The following is a 20719-nucleotide window of genomic DNA, read 5'->3' on the forward strand; positions in this document are numbered from 1 at the left end:
GAAATCATTGCCAAATCCAATATCACTATGTTTTTTTCTAAGAGTTTTATAGTTTTCGATCTTACATTTAGATTTTTGATCCATTTTGAGTTAATTTTGGTATATGTATTAGGTAAGGGTTCAACTTCATTCTTTTGCACGTGGATACCTAGTTTTCCCAAGACCGTTTGTTGAAAAGACTTTTTCCCCATTGAAAGTTGAAAATCATTTGACCATCTATGCAGGACTTATTTCTGGGCTCTCTATTGTATTTTGTTGGTCTATTTGTCCATCATTATGCCAGTACCGCACTGTTTTGTGTGTGTATATGTGTGTGTTTTGTTTTGTTTTGGCCACGTTGCATGGCATGCACGATCTTAGTTCCCTGACCAGGGATCGAACCCGTGCCTCCTGCAGTGGAAGTGCGAAGTAGTAACCACTGGACTGCCAGGGAATTCCCTTTGTTGTTGTTTGGAGTACCACACTATTTTGATTACTGTAGTTTTGTACTAAAGTTTTGAAATCAAGCAGTGTGAGCCCTCCAACTTTGTTCTTTTTCAAGATTATTTTGACTATTTGGAGTCCCCTGAGGTTCCATATGAATTTTAGGGTAGATTTTTCTATTTCTGTAAAAAATGTTGGGATTTTTATAGGAATTGCACTGAATCTATAGATTGCTCTGAGTAATATTGACATCTTAATGTTACATCTTCCGATCCATGGACACAGAATGTCTTCCCATTTGCTTATTCTTTCATTTCTTTCAGCAGTGTTTTCAGTGTGTAAGTCTTTCCCTTCCTTGGTTAATTCCTGCATGTTTTATTCTTTTTGATGCTATTGTACATCAAATTCTTTTCTTAATTTCCTTTTCGGATTGTTGACAGTGTATAGAAATGCATGTTGAATTTGTGTTATGCTCCTTTGCTGAATTCACTTACTAGTTCCAAGAGTTTTGTTTGTTTTTTATGGAACCCTTAGGGTTTTTTATGTATAAAATCGTGTCGTCTGTGAACAAAGGTAATTTTATTTCTTGCTTTCCAATTTGGGTGTCTTTTCTTTCTTTTTCTTCTCTACTTGCTCTGGCTAGGACTTCCAATACTTTGTTAAATAGAAGTTGTAAAATGGGCATCCTTGTCTTGTTCTTGGTCTTAGAAGAGAATTTTCAGTCTTTCACCATTGAGTATGATGTTAGCTGTGGGCTTTTCATATGTGGCTTTATATTGTGCAGAGGTTGTTTCCTTCCATCCCTAATTTGTTGAATGTTTTTGTCACAAAAGGGTGTTGAATGTTGTCAGATGCATTTTCTGCATCAGATGATGATCGTATGTTTTCTTCCGTCATTCTGTTAATGTGCTGTATTACTTTGATCGATGTTCATATGTTGAACCATGCTTGCTTGCATTCCAGGAATGAATTCCACTTACTCATGGTGTATAATCCTTTTAATATGCTGCTGAATACCAGTTTGCTAATATTTTGTTGAGGATTTTTATATCAGTGTTCATAAGGGATATTGGTCTGTAGTAGTCCTGTAATGTTTGTCTGGCTTTGGCATCAGGGCACTGCTGGCTTCATAGGAGGTGCTAGGAAGTGTCGCCTTTTCTTCAGTTTTTGGAAAAGTTTGAGAATGATTGGTGTTAGTCCTTCTTTAAATGTTTAGTTGAATTCACCACTGAAGCCATCAGGTCGAGGGTTTTTCTTTGTTGGCAGGTTTTTGATTACTGATTTAATCTCCTTAATAGTTTCAGCCTTGACCTAATGCAGAACTTCCTTTCAACTCTGGGCCATACTGAAAGCTCACCTTCCACATCACCTGATTTATGGGTCAGAGTAATGTTCCAAAGTATGGATAAGTTGTCTCCAGAAACTGAGGAGTTCTTCCTGCATTATGCTTCCTTCTTGGTGGTGGTAGGTGTGAGATGCAGGAATTTGTCCTTGCCAGTATCCTGGCAAGCCTAGATCAGACTCCTAAAACTTCACTGATGTGCTTCGTAGGGTTTACCTTTGACCCTTTGGAGCTCATGTAAGGTTCTAACAGACTCGACACTTCTTGTCTGTCCAGTCTGATTTAATATGATATCTCAGTAGTGAACTGATATGATGTGTGGAATGGCCAGATCCAGGTCCTTTCGGACAAATTTGATAGAGAGCAGAAGTTAGCAAGATCCTAGGAAAGCCTGTAAAAGTATACTGTTGTTCACCTCACGTGAATGAGAACTGCTCTGGTCCTGGTACGGGTGGGAAGGAATACATTTGCTTAATCAGTAGCCACAGGCTGTGTACCTAAAACCAAGTTAATTTGCTCTAGCAAAAATACTGCTACATCTGCCACAGTCACCGGAATTGGACCTACTTGGTGGTAGTCCACTGTTAACTGTGTGGTTTTGCATGAGTCATACTTGTGAATTGATGGGGATTTGATGGGGACCTCCACCCCTGCATCCTTTAGGTCTTTATTCGCCATCGTGGCTGGGGTGGGGGGGGCAGTTCCAGAGGCTGCCACTTGCTTTAGCACAGAAACCAAGAAAGCAATTTGGAGGCTTTGCCAACTACCAATTATGTCCATTCCAATTATACATTTGGAGATGGGGGAAATGACCACTGACTGGGTCTGGATCCAGTGGACCCACTTTGAGCTTGAGCTGGACCTGGACCAAAATTCCATTTATTGCATGGTTCCCAAATGCCCTAGATAATGCTCACGTCACCAGGTGTCAGAGTCAGCTCAGACTCTGTATCCAGCAATCCTTGAAATGTCTGGGTATTTCCTTTCCCACAGTGTACAATTACTTGAATAAATGGCATAGGCCCTTGGAGGTAATGAGGGAATCATTACAATGTACACTCGCTGTGGTATCACCAGGTCTTACTTCCTGGGAGATCCAGCTTCTCCTTTAGGTAACAGTCTCTGGGTCTTAAAACTAGCAGAGGTATGGAAAATGGGTCAGAGATTGTGAGTTTGTATAGAATATGCAGCCCCCAGCTCCCCCCCATTTTTTTTTTTTTCTTTTTTGGCTGTGCCGCACGGCACGTGGGATCTTAGTTCCCCAACCAAGGATGGAACCCATGCCCCCTGCAGTGGAAGTGTGGAGTCCTAACCACTGGACAGCCAGGGAAGCCCCCCCCCCAATCTTTAATTTTATTTAATTGTTTAAGCTATACCCTGTTGACCACTCATCTGTCTTGCTCCTAAGAACACTGTGTTCTGTAACACATCATATCACAGGCTCTGAAATGTCATTTTAAAATTTGCTTCCTTGGTCCATTTCTGGTATCCACTGTCTTTGGTTGGGTTCCCTGGAAAACAAACTCTGCAATGGAGATTTGCTTGCAGGAGGTGTGTTGGGGAGTGCTGTCAGGAATAAACCACCTGTGAGGGAGTAAGGGACGTCTGAGTGCGCAGAAGTTGAACTGTGATTCAGTTACAGCAGGCCTCAGTCACTGCCATGGGATTGACATATATACACTAATATGTATAAAATAGATAACTAATAAGAACCTGCTGTATAAAAAAATAAAATTAAAAAAAAATTTAGAGGTAAGGTCTAGATAAATCCTATTTAATTTAATTTAGTTAATTAATTTTTTGGAGCCTGTGCAGATGCTGACTCCTCTCTGTTGACCTTTTTTTTTTTTAAATTTATTTTTGGCTGCATTGGGTCTTCGTTGCTGCGTGTGGGCTTTTCTCTAGTTGCGGCGAGTGGGGGCTACTCTTCCTTGTGGTGCGCGGGCTTCTCATTGCGGTGGCTTCTCTTGTTGCAGAGAATGGTCTCTAGGCTCGCAAGCTCAGTAGTTGTGGCTTGCAGGCTCAGTAGTTGTGGCGCATGGGCTTAGTTGCTCCGCGGCATGTGGGATCTTCCCGGGCCAGGGCTTGAACCCGTGTCCCCTGCATTGGCAGGCGGATTCTTAACCACTGCGCCACCAAGGAAGCCCTGACTTTTTTTTTAATTGATGTATAGTTCATTGACAGTGTTTCAGGTGTACAGAAAAGTGGTTCAGTTATACATATGTATATATGTATGTATGTATGTATACATATACATCTATTTTTCAGATTCTTATAGAAGTTATTACAGAATACTGAGTAGAGTTCCCTGTGCTATACAGTAGGTCCTTGTTGGTTATCTATTTTATATATAGTGGTGTGTATCTGTTAATCCCAAACTCCTAACTTATCCCTCCACTGCTTCCCCTTTGGTAATTGTAAGTTTGTTTTCTATGTCTATGAGTCTATTTCTGTTTTGTAAACCGTAAGTTTGTTTTCTATGTCTATGAGTCTATTTCTGTTTTGTAAATAAGTTCATTTGTATAATTTTTTTAGATTCCACATATAAGTGATATCGTATGATATTTGTCTTTCTCTGTCTGACTCACTTCACTTAGTATGATAATCTCTAGGTCCATCCATGTTGCTGCAAATGGCATTATTTCATTCTTTTTTATGGCTGAGTAATATTCCATTGTGTATATATGTGTGTGTGTGTGTATGTGTGTATGTATGTATATGTACCACATCTTCTTTATCCATTCATCTGTTGATGGACACTTAGGTTGCTTCCTTGTCTTGGCTATTATATTCCGTAAATAGTGCTGCTGTGAACACTGGAGTGCATGTATCTTTTCAAATTAGATAGTTTTCATCTTTTCCGGATATATGCCCAGGAGTGGGATTGCTGGATCATATGGTAATTCTATTTTTAGTTTTTTAAGGAACCTCCATACTGATCTCCATAGTGGCTGCACCAATTTACATTCCCACCAACAGTGTAGGAGGGTTAATCCTATTTAATTTTAATCTGAGGTTATCATTGCTTTAAAAGTAAATGAGGGACTTCCCTGGCAGTCCAGTGGTTAAGACTCCGCGCTTCCATTGCAGGGAGCATGGGTTCGATCTCTGGTCGGAGAACTAAAGATCCCGCATGCCAAGTGGCACCACCAAAAAAAAAAAAAGTCAGAAGGGAGAGCCTTTAAACAAAAATTTACTTACTCTGGACACTGTTTGCTTATTCTCTATGAGAATTGCAGGGAGCTAGAAGACAAGAAAAAGATTCAGAATCTCTTGGCTCTTGTGGGAACAGACATTGGAGAAGTGACCTATTTTTATAAGGAGCCTCCCAACAAAGTAAGTAATCCTTTGTATAGCAGGGTGGGCATGGCTTTTACAAAATACAAGCTGGGGTCCATAATCAGAACAATTTTGGTACTTGTTAAAGAAGCTAGAAGGAGAATTAGCTATGGTAGTCTCACATTTACCTAAGTTTTCAAAGCATTTTCTCTAATTACAAAGAGCTTTGTGATTTTTTTTCTTTTTTTTCAAAAACCTTGGAAGTAACATTGTTTACCCCGTTTCACCATTTGGAAACCTAAAGCTCAGAGGAGAAGATGTTTTGGATGAGATTAGAGAGAACAGCAGGAGCAGACTTAGTGTGGGAACAAGTTTCAATACTAGTTTCTTTTTAAATCGTTGTTTATACTGATTACAAAATTAATGCATGGTCTTTGTTAAAACAACACACATATTTCAGGAATCTAATATAAAAGTGGCAGTCTCCCATAATTCTGTACCCCAGAGATAAAGCTCTTTTTCCATTCATATAGAAATATTTGTGTATTTGAGATTTCCATTTTTTCACTTCTGTAAGCAGTTCTTCAATGAGCATTTCTATACATATCTATTATATGCATACTTCTGTGTTTCTGTTACTTTCCTAAAGGACCTGTCAAAGGCTGCTTTTTTTTTTTTTTGGCCGATATTGCCAAATAACCCTGAAGTTTTATTTTTTTCATTTATATCACCAACGCTGGTTTTATCCAACTTATATTCAAAACACTGGGTTTTATCCAATTTGTTACTTTGTCCACTTTGGTCTCTCATATGCATGACATCCTCATATGATTGTATCAATTTTGACCAATTTAATTTATGAATAATGCTTAATCTGCAGAACTAAAGCTAAAAAGTGAAATACTGCATTTATAAGAAGGCTATTTCTGTACCTTTTTTTTCTCTTTTTTTTGATTCTTCAGGTCAGCATTCTCCAAAAGACTATCCAGGCTGTAGAAGTATGTGAACAGAATGAATCTTCAGCTTTCAGAGCAGGTACCAACCACATTATTAGAAATTCTCATTGATGCAGAATTAAAAAGCACAGTACAAATAATTAGAAACTTTTTCATACTGTACAGTGATAATGTATGTTCGTAATGATGCCTCTGGTGGTCTAAGGTCTTACTGAGCTGCCTTTTTTTTTAAACCTTTCCATGATGTTTTAATGAAGTAGAATAAAAAATATATAATTAACATGCTTATGGTGATAAGTCATAAAACAGATTTGGACAACTTCTGGAATCACAGACTATTAATTAGCCTCTCTAAGCCTCAGTCTCCTTATCCTTCTCTCTCTTTTTTTAATGGAAATCCCAATTTTCTTTCTTTTTCTTTTTTTTTAGTTGAGGTATAATTGACATATAACATTAGTTTCAAGTGCACAACAAAGTAATTTGATATTTGTATATATTACAAAATGTACACCACAGTAAGTCTAGCTAACATGCATCACTATGCATGTGGTTACAAGTTTTTTTTTTCTTGTGATGGGAGGTTTTAAGATCTACTCTCTTACAAAGAAAATGAAAACTTTAATTTGAAAGTATATGTGCATCCCAATGTTCACAGCAGTATTATTTATAATGGCCAAGATATGGAAGCAACCCAAGTGTTCGTCAATAGATGAATGGATAAAGAAGATGTGGTGACACACACACACACACACACACACACACACACACACACACACACACACACACACACACACACACACACACAATGGAATACTACTCAGCCATAAAAAGGAATGAAGTCTTGCCATTTTCAGCAACAAGGATGGATTTAGAGGGCATCATGCTAAGTGAAATAAGTCAGACAGAGAAAGACAAATATCATATGTTATCACTTATATGTGGAATCTAAAAAATAAAGCAAACTAGTGAGAATAACAAAACAGAAACTGACTCACAGATACAGAGGACAAACTAGTGGCTACCAGTGGGGAGAGGGAAGGGAGGAGAGGTGAAATAGGGGTAGGGGATTAACAGGTACAAACCACTATGTATAAAATAAATAAGCAACAAGGCTATATTGTACAGCACAGGGAATATAGCCAATACTTTATAATAACTATAAATGGAGTATAATCTATAAAAATTTTGAATCACTGTGTTGTACACCTGAAACTAATGTTGTAAATTAACTATACCTCAATTTAAAAAAAGAAAAAAATAAATAAGCTTTCTTTTTTTTTAATGTTTATTTATTTTGGCTGTGCTGGATCTTCTTTGCGGCATGCAGGATCTTCGCTGTGGCATGTTTAGTTGCGGTATGCAGGATCTTTAGTTGTGGAATGCAGGCTTCTTAGTTGCGGCATGCAGGCTTCTTAGTTGCGGCATGCACGTGTGATCTAGTTCCCCGACCAGGGATTGAACCCAGTCCCCCTGCATTGGGAGCACGGAGTCTTACCCACTGGACCACCAGGGAAGTCCCTAAATAAGCTTCTTGAATTATCTAAAGAATTAAATTATGTTTAGTGCAATTTTAGTGTTGCTTAATTTTAAAATCATCTTGTCCATTGAAAATTGGGTTATACATTATAACTAAAATGTTTGGATTTAGTATTTTTATTCATTACCCTTTCTAATTAAATAAGATTTTACAAAGAAAATAGACAACTCCTAAGGAAAATTGAGTAGTGTATTCTTCAGAAAGATGAATATTACTATCGGGATGACATCCTAGCAGAGTTCCCTTAAGAGATTCCTCTTTGAACAATTTAGCACTATAGTTATTGTACCTTGTCCTTTTTCTTCCTTTCCTTCCCTTACAGATAAAGGAAACCAAACTCCTCTGCAAAGGTAATGTTGATGCTTGAATAGCAGAAAGAAAAGCTAAGTAAAGGTCTCCCCTCACTTTTATGTTCTATTTTAGATTCTAAAGGCAGCAGGAGAAAACCAGCAGTGAGACAGAAGGAGGAGAGTGCCCAGCTGCACCAGAGGGACGTGCAGACCCTCATCCTGCAGGTACAGACCACAACCATTTCTGTCCACCAGCCTGGCTCGGGCACCACATATGCCGAGTGCCTCCTTGCCCACGTGGTCCATCCAGACGCCATGTGATTGGAAGGCTGAGGTTGTTCCTAATTTCCCAGGGTTCTGTGTTACAACCGTTACTCTGTATTCCACCACTCTAGCAGTGCTTTTCTGAACCTGCAGTTCGTTCAGCTCATAGGCCGAGCCCTCCTAACAAATCCATCACGGTCAGAACTCCCTCTGCAGCTGGCCCTGGGACACACAGAGCTGCTGTTGTCTTTCCCGATACATTGACCTGCGGGGATGAGTCCATTTGTCTGGTGCATGTGTTTTAAAGTCTAGGAAAGTAGCAAGTCATCCTCTAACCACCTGGTCTCTGTATGTCACTTGCAACCATGATTTTTCATCTAGTTGCACTCAAGTTCCTGTCCTTATCAGGGGGCGTATTGATTTAAATGACTGTTTCTACCTTTGGCCAGTAGCTCCATTTGGGGTTGTGACAGCCAGACTTAGAGAAGGAAATTACATTATACTCATTCTGCTCTACTTTTTAAATTTAACAATGAGGAAACGAGTCATTCTCTCTCTGTGCAACTAGGAAGTCTTAAAAGGGAGACGGTCCTAGAAGTCCAGAAAGGGAGATGGTGAGAAGGTGAGAGTCCCAGGTAGGGGAGACTGGCTTTTCCAGCTTTCCTGGTGTGATGTAGGTGTTCTGCTTGGTGTGGACGGAGTCTCTTCTTGTGTAGCCTAAGCTTGTAAGACAGCGAAGAGGAGTCCAGCTGAGATTGTTCTCCTATTTGTTGTGCTGCTGTGCTTTTGTCTGTGGGGTTTTTGTTTTTAAGTTTTTCTGGAGAAAGCCTCACTTAGAGGTGAGAAGTGAGTGGGGGCAGGGCAGGAGTGGACACCTCGCCCCTTTGGCCTGTCCAGGTGGAAGCGCTGCAGGCCCAGCTGGAGGAGCGGAGCAGGCTCTCGCAGGAGCAGGTGGCAGGGCTCGTGGAGGAGAGGCGGATCTGCATGGAGGAAGTGCAAGCCCATCAGCAGAGGGATCGGGAGAGAGTCGCAGAGCTCACCAGAAAGTGAGTGTTCAAGAAGGCCGCACCCGATGGGTTGAAGGTGTTTGCCAGCTGGTTTAGAAGGTGGCAGTCCTGTCCATTCGCAGCACAGGGTCCTGGCGCTGAGGACGTGTCTTGTCAGACGCCCGCCTCTCTCCAGGCTCCTGGGTGTGCTGATGCTGAAGCTTTTCCGGAAGGGCTGGGGGGATTCCACACACGCCCTTCAACCCATTTGCGGGTTTTAGCTTGATCTTATTGTCAAGAAATGTCCTTTTCTCCACTGATGTGTTACCTGACTCAGTATAACATACCTGCACAAGAAAATGGAAACTATCTGAACCTGCTGTTTTGCCCCAGACCTGCCTGCCTGTCCCCCCCGTTTCTGCAGTCTGCTTTCGTCCCCCCATTTTACTAAGTGTGCCCTCTCTGACGTCATCACTGATTTCTTAATTTCTGTGACCAGTTACCTCTGCACAGTCCCAGCTGTAATGAGTGTCTTTCTGTGTGTTTGGCCCCTCTGATCGCCCCCTCTTTGAAATTAGTCTCCCTTGGTTCCTGCGGAACCTGTCTTTCCCTCCTGTCTAACCCTCCTCAGCCTTCTGTCCGCTTCCAGTGGCCAGAGCTGGGCTGTAAAGGCATCTTCAGGTGAGTATGTTTGAACACCTCAAATTTACTGTGATTGAAACTCAACTTTCTCTTTCCCAACGAGCACCCCTCCCCCACCTCAAACCTGCTACTTCATTCTTTTCCCATTTCTTTTTTTTGTGTGTGTAATTTATTTTATTTTATTTATTTTATTTTTGGCTGCGTTGGGTCTTCATTGCTGCACACGGGTTTTCTCTAGTTGTGGCTAGCGGGGGCTACTCTTCATTGCAGTGCACAGGCTTCTCATTGCGGTGGCTTCTCTCATTGTGGAGCACGGGCTCTAGGCGCACGGGCCTCTAGGCACGCGGGCTTCAGTAGTTGTGGCACATGGGCTCAGTAGTTGTGGTGCACGGGCTTAGTTGCTCCGCGGCATGTGGGATCTTCCTGGGCCAGGGATGGAACCCATGTCCCTTGCATTGGCAGGTGTATTCTTAACCACTGAGCCACCAGGGAAGCCCCCCATTTAGTTTAATGCTGTCACATCCACCTAGTTTCCCAAGCTTGGAACCTCAGGATGATCTTCGACTCCTGGCTCTCCTGTTCCCTAATTCCAGACCCTGTCAGGTGTGAGCCTGGGAAGCCTGTCCAGTCCGTTCTCTGCCCTGTTTTTCTTACCACCTTGGCCCAGGCTGTGTTCTTGTTTAAATAGTTGCAGTAACTGACTGCGCTTCCTGGCACTGGTCCCCTGTGCTCTGCAGGCTTGCTCACTGCGTGTATCTGCTGATGGAGGTCTGCTGCCTCAGCGCTTGGGAGCCTCATCCCTCAGTCTCTGCTCCTCTGCAGTTGTAGTTCACCTCGTTCTTCAGTCAGACTAGTAGCACTGTTGTTCACAGAGCACGTGCAGTGTAGCAGGCCCCTCGCTATACAGTGTCACCCCTTCTCTGACGCCTTTCCCAAGCAGAGGTACACGTCTCCTCCCCCATTTCCCGTGATGACCAGCATGACTGCGCGGGGGCTTTTCCACCTTCTGTTGTAACTGTGTCTGTGTTCCCAGGGTCTTGCTGTAGCCTCTGCCCTGCCCTGTATGCATAACAAGTAATTCTTGAACACTTGCTGATCTTTAGCTTACCTTCTCTTTTCTGCACTAAACTTCCTACATTTTAAAATATTTTTTCACGTTGCATTCTTTGTCCTGTTGTGTTTTTTTTTTTGGTCTTCTCAGACTTTTTTAATGTCTCTTCCTCCATTTTAAAGTGTGGTCACTAAAATGGGAGGTGATATTCAAGTTGAGCTGTCTGATCAGTGCAGGTGGAAGATGCCTCTCAGCCCTCGGCAGGCTCTGCTGCTTTTAACATAGCGTCACGTTTGCGTTTGGCTGGTACTTCTCCACTTTTATTTTTGGTATTTTGTGCTTAAGCATAGCAGCTCCACTTTTTGTTGGGTTTTAATTGTTTTTAAGGGAACAATATTTTTAAATTGTCACAGTAAATTGTAATTTTATATCTGTCTTCCAGATTATTAATAACCATCCTAGTTTAGTGTCATCTGCGTATCTGAGCACACAATCAGCTCCTTCCATTAGATCATCATCCTGAGAGTATTGAGTGGCATGAAATCCAAGGCTGTTAATGGCTGCCCTTTAGGTGTCACTTTCAAACCATTTGTACGCTAACAAGATCGTGCTTTCCCAGTTTGTAACTGAGACCATAACATAAGATAGAATAAAATAACTTGTTGAAAGCAAGAGCAGTCCTTGTGGTAACTGAATCAATTTCTCCCTCTTTATACACGTGTGCACGTACCTAAATAAGTATATATATATATGTGTATTTTCTGTATATAATATATATATTCCTCTGGTGACAGTTACCTTTCTGGCATTATGTTATCATTTTACCCTTATCTCTGTACTGTGTTACTCATGAAAAGAACTAAGTGGATCTGACAATATTTGTTCAGTGGAAAACTGCAGTGGTTGCCTCACGGTATTTAATACCCTTTGCAAGCAGTTTGATCATTTGATACAGTATTTTTCTAGCTGTTGATATTAAACTAATGAGTTCTAACTCTTAGGGATATTCTTTTTTGAAGATGGAAACATCATTTGCCTTTTCCTAAATCTCAGTCAGCAGGAATCTATTTAGTACCTGTGTGTATCCCGTAGTTGGTACTGTCCTTGATGATCTAGTGGTATCAGGGCAAAAATAAATGATAAATAAGGTTAAGCAAGTGTCAAATTACAGCACAGGGACGTAGATTTAAAGCGATGGGGAATTTCAGAGAATGGACAGACCACGTGGGCTGAAGTTGTTGAGGTGCCTCCATAGAGGAAGTTGATCTCAAAACAAGGCCAGGATTTGATGTTGGGCAGCTTACATGTGGAGCACAGCACAGAAAAAAGCAAAGCTGTTTTGACATTTTAGAACTCGTGTTAACCTTCATTCAGAACACCATGGTTTAGTTCTTTATTGTGAAGTCTGGTGCCTGGGAAAAGTCCATACTTAGGCTGTGTGTAAATATTTCTACAGTCCTTCTAATTATATAACCTGAAATCAGCGCTCGGGAGAATATCTGTAATGACCAATCTGTGAACCAGTGTAGATGCATTATACTTTGTCCAATAAAATATGTAAGATCGCCAGTGAACAGATGAAGCGTGTTTTTAAAACTGCTAATAATATTTTACAGAATTTACCTATTGTACCATCTTTAAAGGACCTGTGTCTTTGCTTTGTTTGGAATAACTGTGTCACATGTGCTGTAGAAGCATCTTCATGTCCACATTTGTACATTCTTTCCCAGTCTCCATCACACCAAGGAACTGCTCTATGAGAGCACCAAAGACTTTTTGCAACTCAAATTTGAAAACCAAAATAAGGAGAAGTCCTGGATGCTCGAAAAGGATCATTTGATGTCAAAGATTAAGCAATACAAGGTGCAGTGTAAGAAGAAAGAAGATAAAACTGGAAAAGTTTGGCCAGTTCATGAGAGTCATTACAACCAAAATCAATACATTAAGGTAGTTTCCTCTATCTTTTACAGAATTTTTTTTTTTTCTGGAATTGTTGAAAGAACTCAGAGAATTTCACAGAACCTAATAATTGTCAAATAAGATCCATTCAGTCCGGGAAGCTGTTGTAGCAGCAAAACCTCAAGAAACAGGTGTCAGAGAGTAGCTCATCATTACAGTGTCTGCAGATTCAGAAAGTTAAAGTACGGCTTGATCGATAAATTCATTCAACAAATACTTGTCGCAGTCCTACTCTCAGCTAGGCTCTGGGGCAGTAAACAAGCTGTTACATTCTGGTGGGTGAGAAAGAACAGCGACATTAACAAATAACCAAGAAAATGACGGGTTATAAAAAAGTGGTACTGGGAGTTCCCTGGCGGCCAGTGGTTAGGATTCTGGGCTCTCCCTGCCGTGGCCCCGGTTCAGTCCCTGGTTGGGGAACTGAGATCACGCAAGCCACGTAGCACGGCCAAAAAAACCCAAAAAAATTTAAATTAAAAAAAAAAATTAAGGAGTGGTACTAAGGAATAAAAGGGTTGTATGAAGATTATATATTGTTGTTGGAGGTGTACTTTTGTAGAGAAGCACAGGGACACCGTCTTAAGTCTGGCATTTTTGCTGGGACCTGAAAAACGGGACTGAGCTTGCCAAACAGACCTCGGGGAAGAGCATCAGGCAGAGGGAAGAGCCAGTGTGAGGGAGGAGGTCGTCGTGGGCGTGGAGGAAGGAGCACGGAGGTTGGGGGTGGGTGGCCCTCACGTGGGGTCTTCCCGGTCCTGCTGAGGAGACGCAGCTCTCAGCTTCTCTGTGTCTTTGAAGGATTGTGTGCAAGGAAGTGACTTCTGATTTGGGTTTTTTCAAGATCATTCTGGCTGCTCAATGGAACATGTGTATTTTAAGTGTTGTTGATGTTTCTTCCTTTTTAAAGAAGAACTTCAGAAATGTGTCCCAAAACGTATGTTGTAATGTCTTACTTGGTACAGTTCTGAACTCCATTATCTGACTCTTCCCAGAGCCAAAAATATTTGTTTTATTTTAAAGAATTTCTACTGTGTACACTTCAGGAAGAAAGCTAAGAGAATCCTCTAGAAATAGGTTTTCAGACATTCTCCAGAGTTCCTTGCTGGAGCCTTGTTGCTTAACTCATTTTGTACTTCTAGAAATCCTTTCTTTCCTTTCTTTACCTAAGTGCTATATGAGTTGTCTGAACTCCAGAACAGAGTATTAATTTCTTTTTCCTTTTGACCTACAGTCCCTGAAGGAAAAGATAGTACAAGAGAAAAAGCTGTCCAGCATGTACCAAGAGCAGTGCATTTCCCTAGAAGAGGAACTTGCCCAGATTCGTGAGGAGGAGGGAGTGAGGAGAGAGATCTTTAAGGTGTGAAGTTCTCTGCACTCGCGACGGGGCGGGCGGCGCAGCTGGCGCGGGGATGCTCCCTCAGCTCCACGAATGCCCTCCTGTGCCCCTGTGTTTAGGACCGCAGCAACAAGATGGGGAGGCGTCTGCAGGTCATGACGAAACGCTACGAGGCCTTGGAGAACCGACGTGTCCTGGAAGTAGAAGGCTTTAAGACAGATATTAAGGCTCTCAAGCAAAAACTGAAAGACTTGGAGCAGATGCTCTATAAGGTAATTGATCCTGAATTACCAAGAGGGAGAAAAGAAGTGCAGGTGAGCAGATGGGCACGAGGGCCCCTCGGAGGAAAGCTGGGCCGCATCCCCACCCTTTCTCTCACAAAAATCAGTTTAAACAGTGCATGCCGGAGGGAGGACAGAATAGGCTGAAGTAATTGAATGACGGCATCATCACACTTCCACGTAAGCTAAACTCAACGGAAATGTTCATCCCGCCCAATTCAAGAAGTAGATTAAAAGAACTGTGTCTGTGGGGAACTCCCTGGCGGTCCAGTGATCTGTGCTTGGTGCTTTCACTGCCAGGGCCGGGGCTCAGTACCTGGTTGGGGAACTAAGATCCATGAGCTGCACGGCGCGGCCGAAAGGAAAAAAAGAACTGTGTCTGTTTTACAAATGGGGAAAGTGAGTAACTGAGTTAAAAAGCAATTTTTCCTGTCAGACCTGGCTTTGTGTAGAATCCGAGTTGCCCTCAGTGCCTCCTTAGAGAGGCTTAACCCGTCATCTACACACCCTGAATGATCATTGTGTGACAAGCAGGTTAATGACAGAAAAGAAGAGGTGCTTTCTTGCATTGTTTGGCAAATTTACTAATAATGTTTATATTGGTCTCTTCTTTTTAGTCATTGTTAATTGCTGATTGACCTCTATCTCAAGGCTCCTTTACTATTGTGTGGGAAAGCAAAGCGTCTCATGCCTTTTGTGCCTTAGTTCTACTCCATATTTTCCTTCTTTTAGCTAGTCACTAAACTAAGGATCGAAGCTATCCTGTGTACTAAAAGACTCATAAAAAGGAGCCAACAGAGCGTGGTCTTTATGACTGGTTTCTCTCCTCTGGCATCTGCCGTAATCATTTCTTCTTCTTCTTTTCAAATCTCTAGGCAACACTTAACACCCGGGCAAACCAGGATCTTGCCATCCTGTGTGAGGTTCGTGACAGCAACAGACGGGCACATAAGATACAGGGAGAACTGAAGAACCTCAAGTCCAAAGTATTCAGCCTGGAGAACGAACTTAGACTCTGCTGATGTTTACTTTTTATGATTGGCACACGTCTGGAGTAGGTCTGCTTCCTGAAATGTGAGGAAAAGGTCACCTTCTCCCAGAAACCGTAGGCACAGAGTTGTCTAGAGTAGTGGTATCCATTGTTATAAAGGCAAGGTGAAGATCAGCTTTTTTTGCATCCTAAGCTTTATGAATTTTGCTGTCCTGTTAACCTTTTCTGTGTGTTTTTTTTTTGGTGGGGTGGGGCTGGGGGTGTGATTTGGTCTGGATTATAATCTGAATTACTTACAGACTTTCCCACATTATTTCTCCCATTTATAATGACAGGGTTTTTTTTGTTTTTGTTTTTTTTAAGAAGACAGTGACAGAAAAGAAAGCATTTTTGCTGTGAGCTTGGCTGAGTGTTAGTGGGAGGAGCGCCTACCCCAGGAGATAAAGACGCCGGTCTCAGTTTGCCTTTCTCCTGGGCGGTGGACAAAGGCTGCAAATCACAGCCCGTCAAATGCGAATAGGCCGCAGTTCTGTCAGCCCTGAGCTGTAGGGCCTGAGTTCCTTTCTGGACACCCAATCTCAGGAAGTTTCACCAGAGGGCACCAGAGGCCCTACTCTTAAGCAAAATGTTTGTTCAGGAAAGGAAAGGTGCCACTTTAGTAAGCATGAGTGAAACTTCAATGATCCTTGTATGAAAATTTCAGTATTTTACCAGTACTATGGTTTTTTAAAAACAATGTATATATTTTAAGTTAACTATTTTTCAATAAAGTATATAATTGAAAATATTCTATTTGAGTTTTCTATAATTTCTTGTTAAAACCACGTTTATACTTTATTGATGACTCAGTTTACTTACCTAGTCCATGGTTTCTACAGTGCTGTACAAGTATTAAAATTCTCCTAAATGCATCCCTTGAAATCGTCTCGTTTTGGAGGTAGCAAAGATAGTATAAGATGACGACGCTAAAACCGTATCCATTTTTTCCATCTCTGTCCTTTTTCTCGGCAAATAGCTGTGCACTTGGGGCAAAGTCGTTGTGAATGTACCTGGACAGCCTCTGGGAATTCAGTTGGTCTTGGCTTAGTATAGCATCATTCTGTTACCCACGACAAAGGAAAGAACTCAGGGTTTCATATTTGTGTTAAGGAAAAGTGGTGATTAAACTGTCAGTAGGAGATACTGCTTTTTTTTTTTTTCCCCAAAGCCTATGATAGCAGATCAAGTGCCTTTCGCTAATAAACTGAGACAAATTCCCAGAGGGACCAGGGCTTCAGAGGGATGTACGTCAGTGGGCGGTGCTTCCTTTTGTCCTAATAACACTTAAGGCCTTAGCTGTCCATGACTGTTGCTGTTTTGATGCTGGGCAAAACAAAAAGGCTTATCAAATCACAGGATTTCAGAATAAGAAGGAATCTTAGAGATTTTATTTCATATGCGACTTAGGCCTACCCCCACTGGGTTCAGCAGTGAGTCAATAAGGTTTGTACCACCTGGCCTCAATTCCAGCGACGTTCATCGGTGTTCATATTAAACACACACTAGTGTAGCCGCTCTCTAAACCTCATTGTCAGTTAAAGCTACTCCATCACCAAGAGGCAGTAAAGAGTAGTAGGAAGAGCACAGGCTTTGGAGACTCACAGATGTAGGTTCCGTCCAGCCTCTCACCAGAATTCCAGGCTCTAGTCTCTACCTAAACAATGGAGATCAAGCTACCTGCTTAAGCAGGGTGATTGTGAGGATTAAGAAAGAGAAAATCTAGTAGCGGGAGTATGTAAAGAATTCTTACAACTCAGCAATAAAAAACAACACAGAAAGTGGCCCAGGGATCCAAATAGGCATTTCTCCAAGAAAATATACAATCGGACAATAAGCACATGAAAAGATGCTCAACATCAGTTACTAAAAAAGTGGAATCAATAGACACCGCTTCACACCAACCAGGATGGCTAGAATAAACAAGATAGTAGTGCCAGCAAGGGTGTGGAGAAACTGGAAGCCTCATGTATTGCTGGTGGAATTGTAAACGGTGCTGCCACTTTGGAATGCAGTCTAGCAGTTACCAAAAGTTAAACACGCACCAAACGGAAAAGGGTGAGGAGGGATAAATTAGGAGTTTGGGATTAACATATACACACTACTATATATAAAATAGATAACCGGGACTTCCCTGGTGGCGCAGTGGTTAAGAATCCGCCTGCCAATGCAGGGGACACAGGTTCGAGCCCTGGTCCGGGAAGATCCCACATGCCGCAGAGCAACTAAGCCCGTGCGCCACAGCTACTGAGTCTGCGCTCTACAGCCCGCCAGCCACAACTACTCGCGAGCCTGTGAGCTACAACTACTGAAGCCCATGCGCCTAGAGCCTGTGCTCCACAACAAGAAAAGCCATGACAATGAGAAGCCCGCGCACCGCAACGAAGAGTAGCCCCCGCTCGCCACAACTAGAGAAAGCCCACGTGCAGCAACAGACCCAACGCAGCCAGAAATAATAAATAAACAAATTTAAAAAAAATAAAATAGGTAACCAACAAGGACCTGTATAGCACAGGGAGCTATACTCAATATCTTGTGATAACCTATAAGGGAAAAGAATCTGAAAAAGAGTATATACATATTGTTACATATATATGTATGTATAACTGAATCACTGTGCTGTACACCCTGAAACTAACACAACATTGTAAATCAACTATACTTCAATTAAAAAAAGTCAAACACAGAGTTACCATGTGATCCTTCACTTTGACTCCTTAGGTGTGCACCCAAGATAAATGAAAATACACATCCACAAAAATTGTACAAAGATGTTCAAAGCAGCATTATTCATAGTAGCTAAAAAGTGGAAACAACCCAAAGGTCCATCCACTGGTGAACAGGTAACCAAAATGTCATTCATCCCGACAATTGAATATCGTTCAGCCCTAGAAAGGAGTAAAGTCCTGACCTGTGCTGTATCGTGGGTAAGCCTGGAAAACATGATGCTCCGTGAAAGAAGCCACACACGAAAGGCCACATGTTTAATGATCCATATAAGTGAAACATCACAACAGGCAAATCCATAGAAAACGAAAGTAGTTCGTTCCCAAGGAGAGGGAGGAATGAGTAGTGACTGCTAATGGGTACAGGGTTTCTTTCAGGTGATGGTTTGCAAATCTGTGGATATATTAAAAGCCACTAAATCGCATACTTTAAGAGGGTGAATTTTGGACTTCCCTGGCTGTCCAGTGGTTAGTATTCTACGCTTCCACTGCAGGAGGGCACAGGTTCAATCCCTGATTGGGGAACTAAGATTCTGCATGCTGCGTGGTGCAGCCAAAAAAAAAAAAGGGTGAATTTTATATGGGTTGTTTTATCAATGTTTTTAAGTCTATGAAATGGCTTAGTTGTGTGCCTAGCATACAGTGGGCACTCAATTCAGTTAACTATTTTCTATATTTTGGCTTCAACTGACTTCCTATCAATTTCCCACCATTGTCATTCAGATTCCAAGATGTATTTAATACCATTCATTCCTTCATTCAGCATTTTATTTTTATGTGCTTTGTACATCCTAGAAATTGTGCTGGATCTTAAGTTTATAGAGAACACAAAAACAGTGTTTGTGCTCCAAAGGTTGGTGGGAAGATGAGCGCTGTGGGTGCAGAGGACAGAAAGCAGAAAAGGTGACTTAAATGAGGTAATGTTTGAGCTGAACTTACAGGTGATTTTGGAGTCAGAGGACTGGGCATTTCAGGTGGAAAAAGAACATGTGCAAAGGCAGGGAGAACAGAAAGTCTGGGGAAGTAGGATACAGGAGACAGAGTCCTAGAACATGGGGCATAAGAAATGGTATGAGATTTCACTTAACAGAATAATGTAAATCTGTTACGTATTTCAAGACCTTTGCAATAATTGAAAACATTTGGTTTTGCTTAAAAATGGAAAAAAAGGCCCAATAACCAAAATCAGAAGCATCCTGGCAGTCTAGTGGTTAAGAATCCGCCCTTCCACTGCAGGGGGCATGGGTTCCATCCCTGATTGGGGAACTAAGATCCTTCATGCCGCATGGTAGGGCCAAAAAAAAGTTTTGTTTTTAAAGATAATAAATAAAAATAAATTTAAAAAGAAGCATAGTGATATCAATTCATGCATGAAGAAAGAATCTGAAATGCAAACTCACTTTCTTAAAAATTAGGGGTAAGAGTAAGCATGATGCAATAATAAATCTATGAAATGTTTATTTCTTGGGAAATCTTTGTACTGTGAATCAGGGTAAGGCACAATCACTTAATACCAGGGCTTATTGCAGTATCTGCAGGAACCAAGCAAAGGATGGTCTCTTTTTTTTTTTAATATTTATTATTTATTTATTTGGTCGTGCTGGGTCTTAATTGCAGCCGCCAGCTCCTTAGTTGTAGCACGTGGGCTCCTTAGATTCGGCAGGCAGGCTCCTTAGTTGTGGCTCCAGGGCTCCTTAGTTGTGGCTCCAGGGCTCCTTAGTTGAGGCATGCAAACTCTTAGTTGCGGCATGCATGTGGGATCTAATTCCCTGACCAGGGATCGAACCCGGGCCCCCAGCACTGGGAGCGCGGAGTCTTATCCACTGCGCCACCAGGGAAGTCCCAAGGATGGTCTTTAGATCTTCAGAAAAGAGCCATTGGTGTCATCTGCTTTGCTTTTTAAAATTTCTCTTTACAGGAGTTGCTTAGGAATAAATCACTTTTTTATCCATGAAATTTATGTGATTTTTCACAACATAAAATCGCCTCTGGCTATGTTATTTTTGGTCCAGTCTTATGATTCCTACTGCGTCTCCACCCACACCACACTAGGTTGGCTACCAAGATTCCCTGTAATGTTTGCAACATAGCAGACTCTGCTGTCACCACTCACGGTACATGAGAACAGAAGAAAGGAGATGGCTACAGCCCTGATCCAGAAGAGAAATTCAGGGCCTGAGCTAGAGGGAGACATCAGGAATAGAGAGGAGGGGACAGATCTGAGGAACATTCAGGAGTAGAAAGGACATCATTTCTTTGTGATGGATGTGAGTGTTAGGAAAGAGTTAAGGGTAGTTCTCTAACTCCAGAGTTTCTGGCTCGGGGAACCATGTGTACAGTGAAACCATTCACTGAGATTTAGCAGTGGGTTTCCAGTAAATTTGAGAATAGGGATATGGAGGTCTGAAGAGAAGTTAGGATTAAAGATAGAGTTGGAGACTTATTAGCATAAAGAAGATAATTGAAATCGTGGATCCAAACTATGGATGTAGGTGAGGGGGAAACCTTAATGGTCAGAGAGATGGCTGGTAAGAAAGGAACGGTCTGAATAACGAGAAAACAGTGTTCTGGAAACCTAGGGGAACGAGAACTTCAAGAAGTGAGAGGCTGGCAGCACTGT

The 20719-nt window shown here is 41.8% G+C and overlaps 1 protein-coding gene and 1 long non-coding RNA gene across 4 annotated transcripts in view; both read left to right on the top strand.

Moving 5' to 3' along the window:
• The window catches only part of CCDC77 (coiled-coil domain containing 77), a 39540-nt gene extending 23025 nt beyond the window's left edge, over positions 1 to 16515 (top strand). The window contains exons 2-9 of one of the 3 annotated variants that reach the window (XM_082422133.1): positions 4938 to 5101; positions 6007 to 6079; positions 7961 to 8052; positions 8989 to 9137; positions 12501 to 12717; positions 13961 to 14086; positions 14185 to 14337; positions 15222 to 16515. In XM_082422133.1, the coding sequence (XP_082278259.1) occupies positions 4938 to 5101; positions 6007 to 6079; positions 7961 to 8052; positions 8989 to 9137; positions 12501 to 12717; positions 13961 to 14086; positions 14185 to 14337; positions 15222 to 15368 (1121 nt within the window). In that variant the 3' untranslated portion in view covers positions 15369 to 16515. The remainder of the gene's footprint in view (positions 1 to 4937; positions 5102 to 6006; positions 6080 to 7960; positions 8053 to 8988; positions 9138 to 12500; positions 12718 to 13960; positions 14087 to 14184; positions 14338 to 15221) is intronic. The other 2 variants (XM_082422131.1, XM_082422132.1) reach the window with 2 other exon arrangements.
• The window catches only part of LOC309641756, a 92213-nt gene extending 72545 nt beyond the window's left edge, over positions 1 to 19668 (top strand). Inside the window, exon 2 of the long non-coding RNA XR_014252758.1 lies at positions 17604 to 19668. This is a non-coding gene — a long non-coding RNA (uncharacterized lncRNA). The remainder of the gene's footprint in view (positions 1 to 17603) is intronic.
• The last annotated feature ends 1051 nt before the right edge of the window (positions 19669 to 20719 follow it).

Source organism: Balaenoptera physalus (genome assembly GCF_965194825.1).
Source record: "Balaenoptera physalus genome assembly, chromosome: 13".
In the NCBI taxonomy this organism is placed as follows: domain Eukaryota; kingdom Metazoa; phylum Chordata; class Mammalia; order Artiodactyla; family Balaenopteridae; genus Balaenoptera; species Balaenoptera physalus.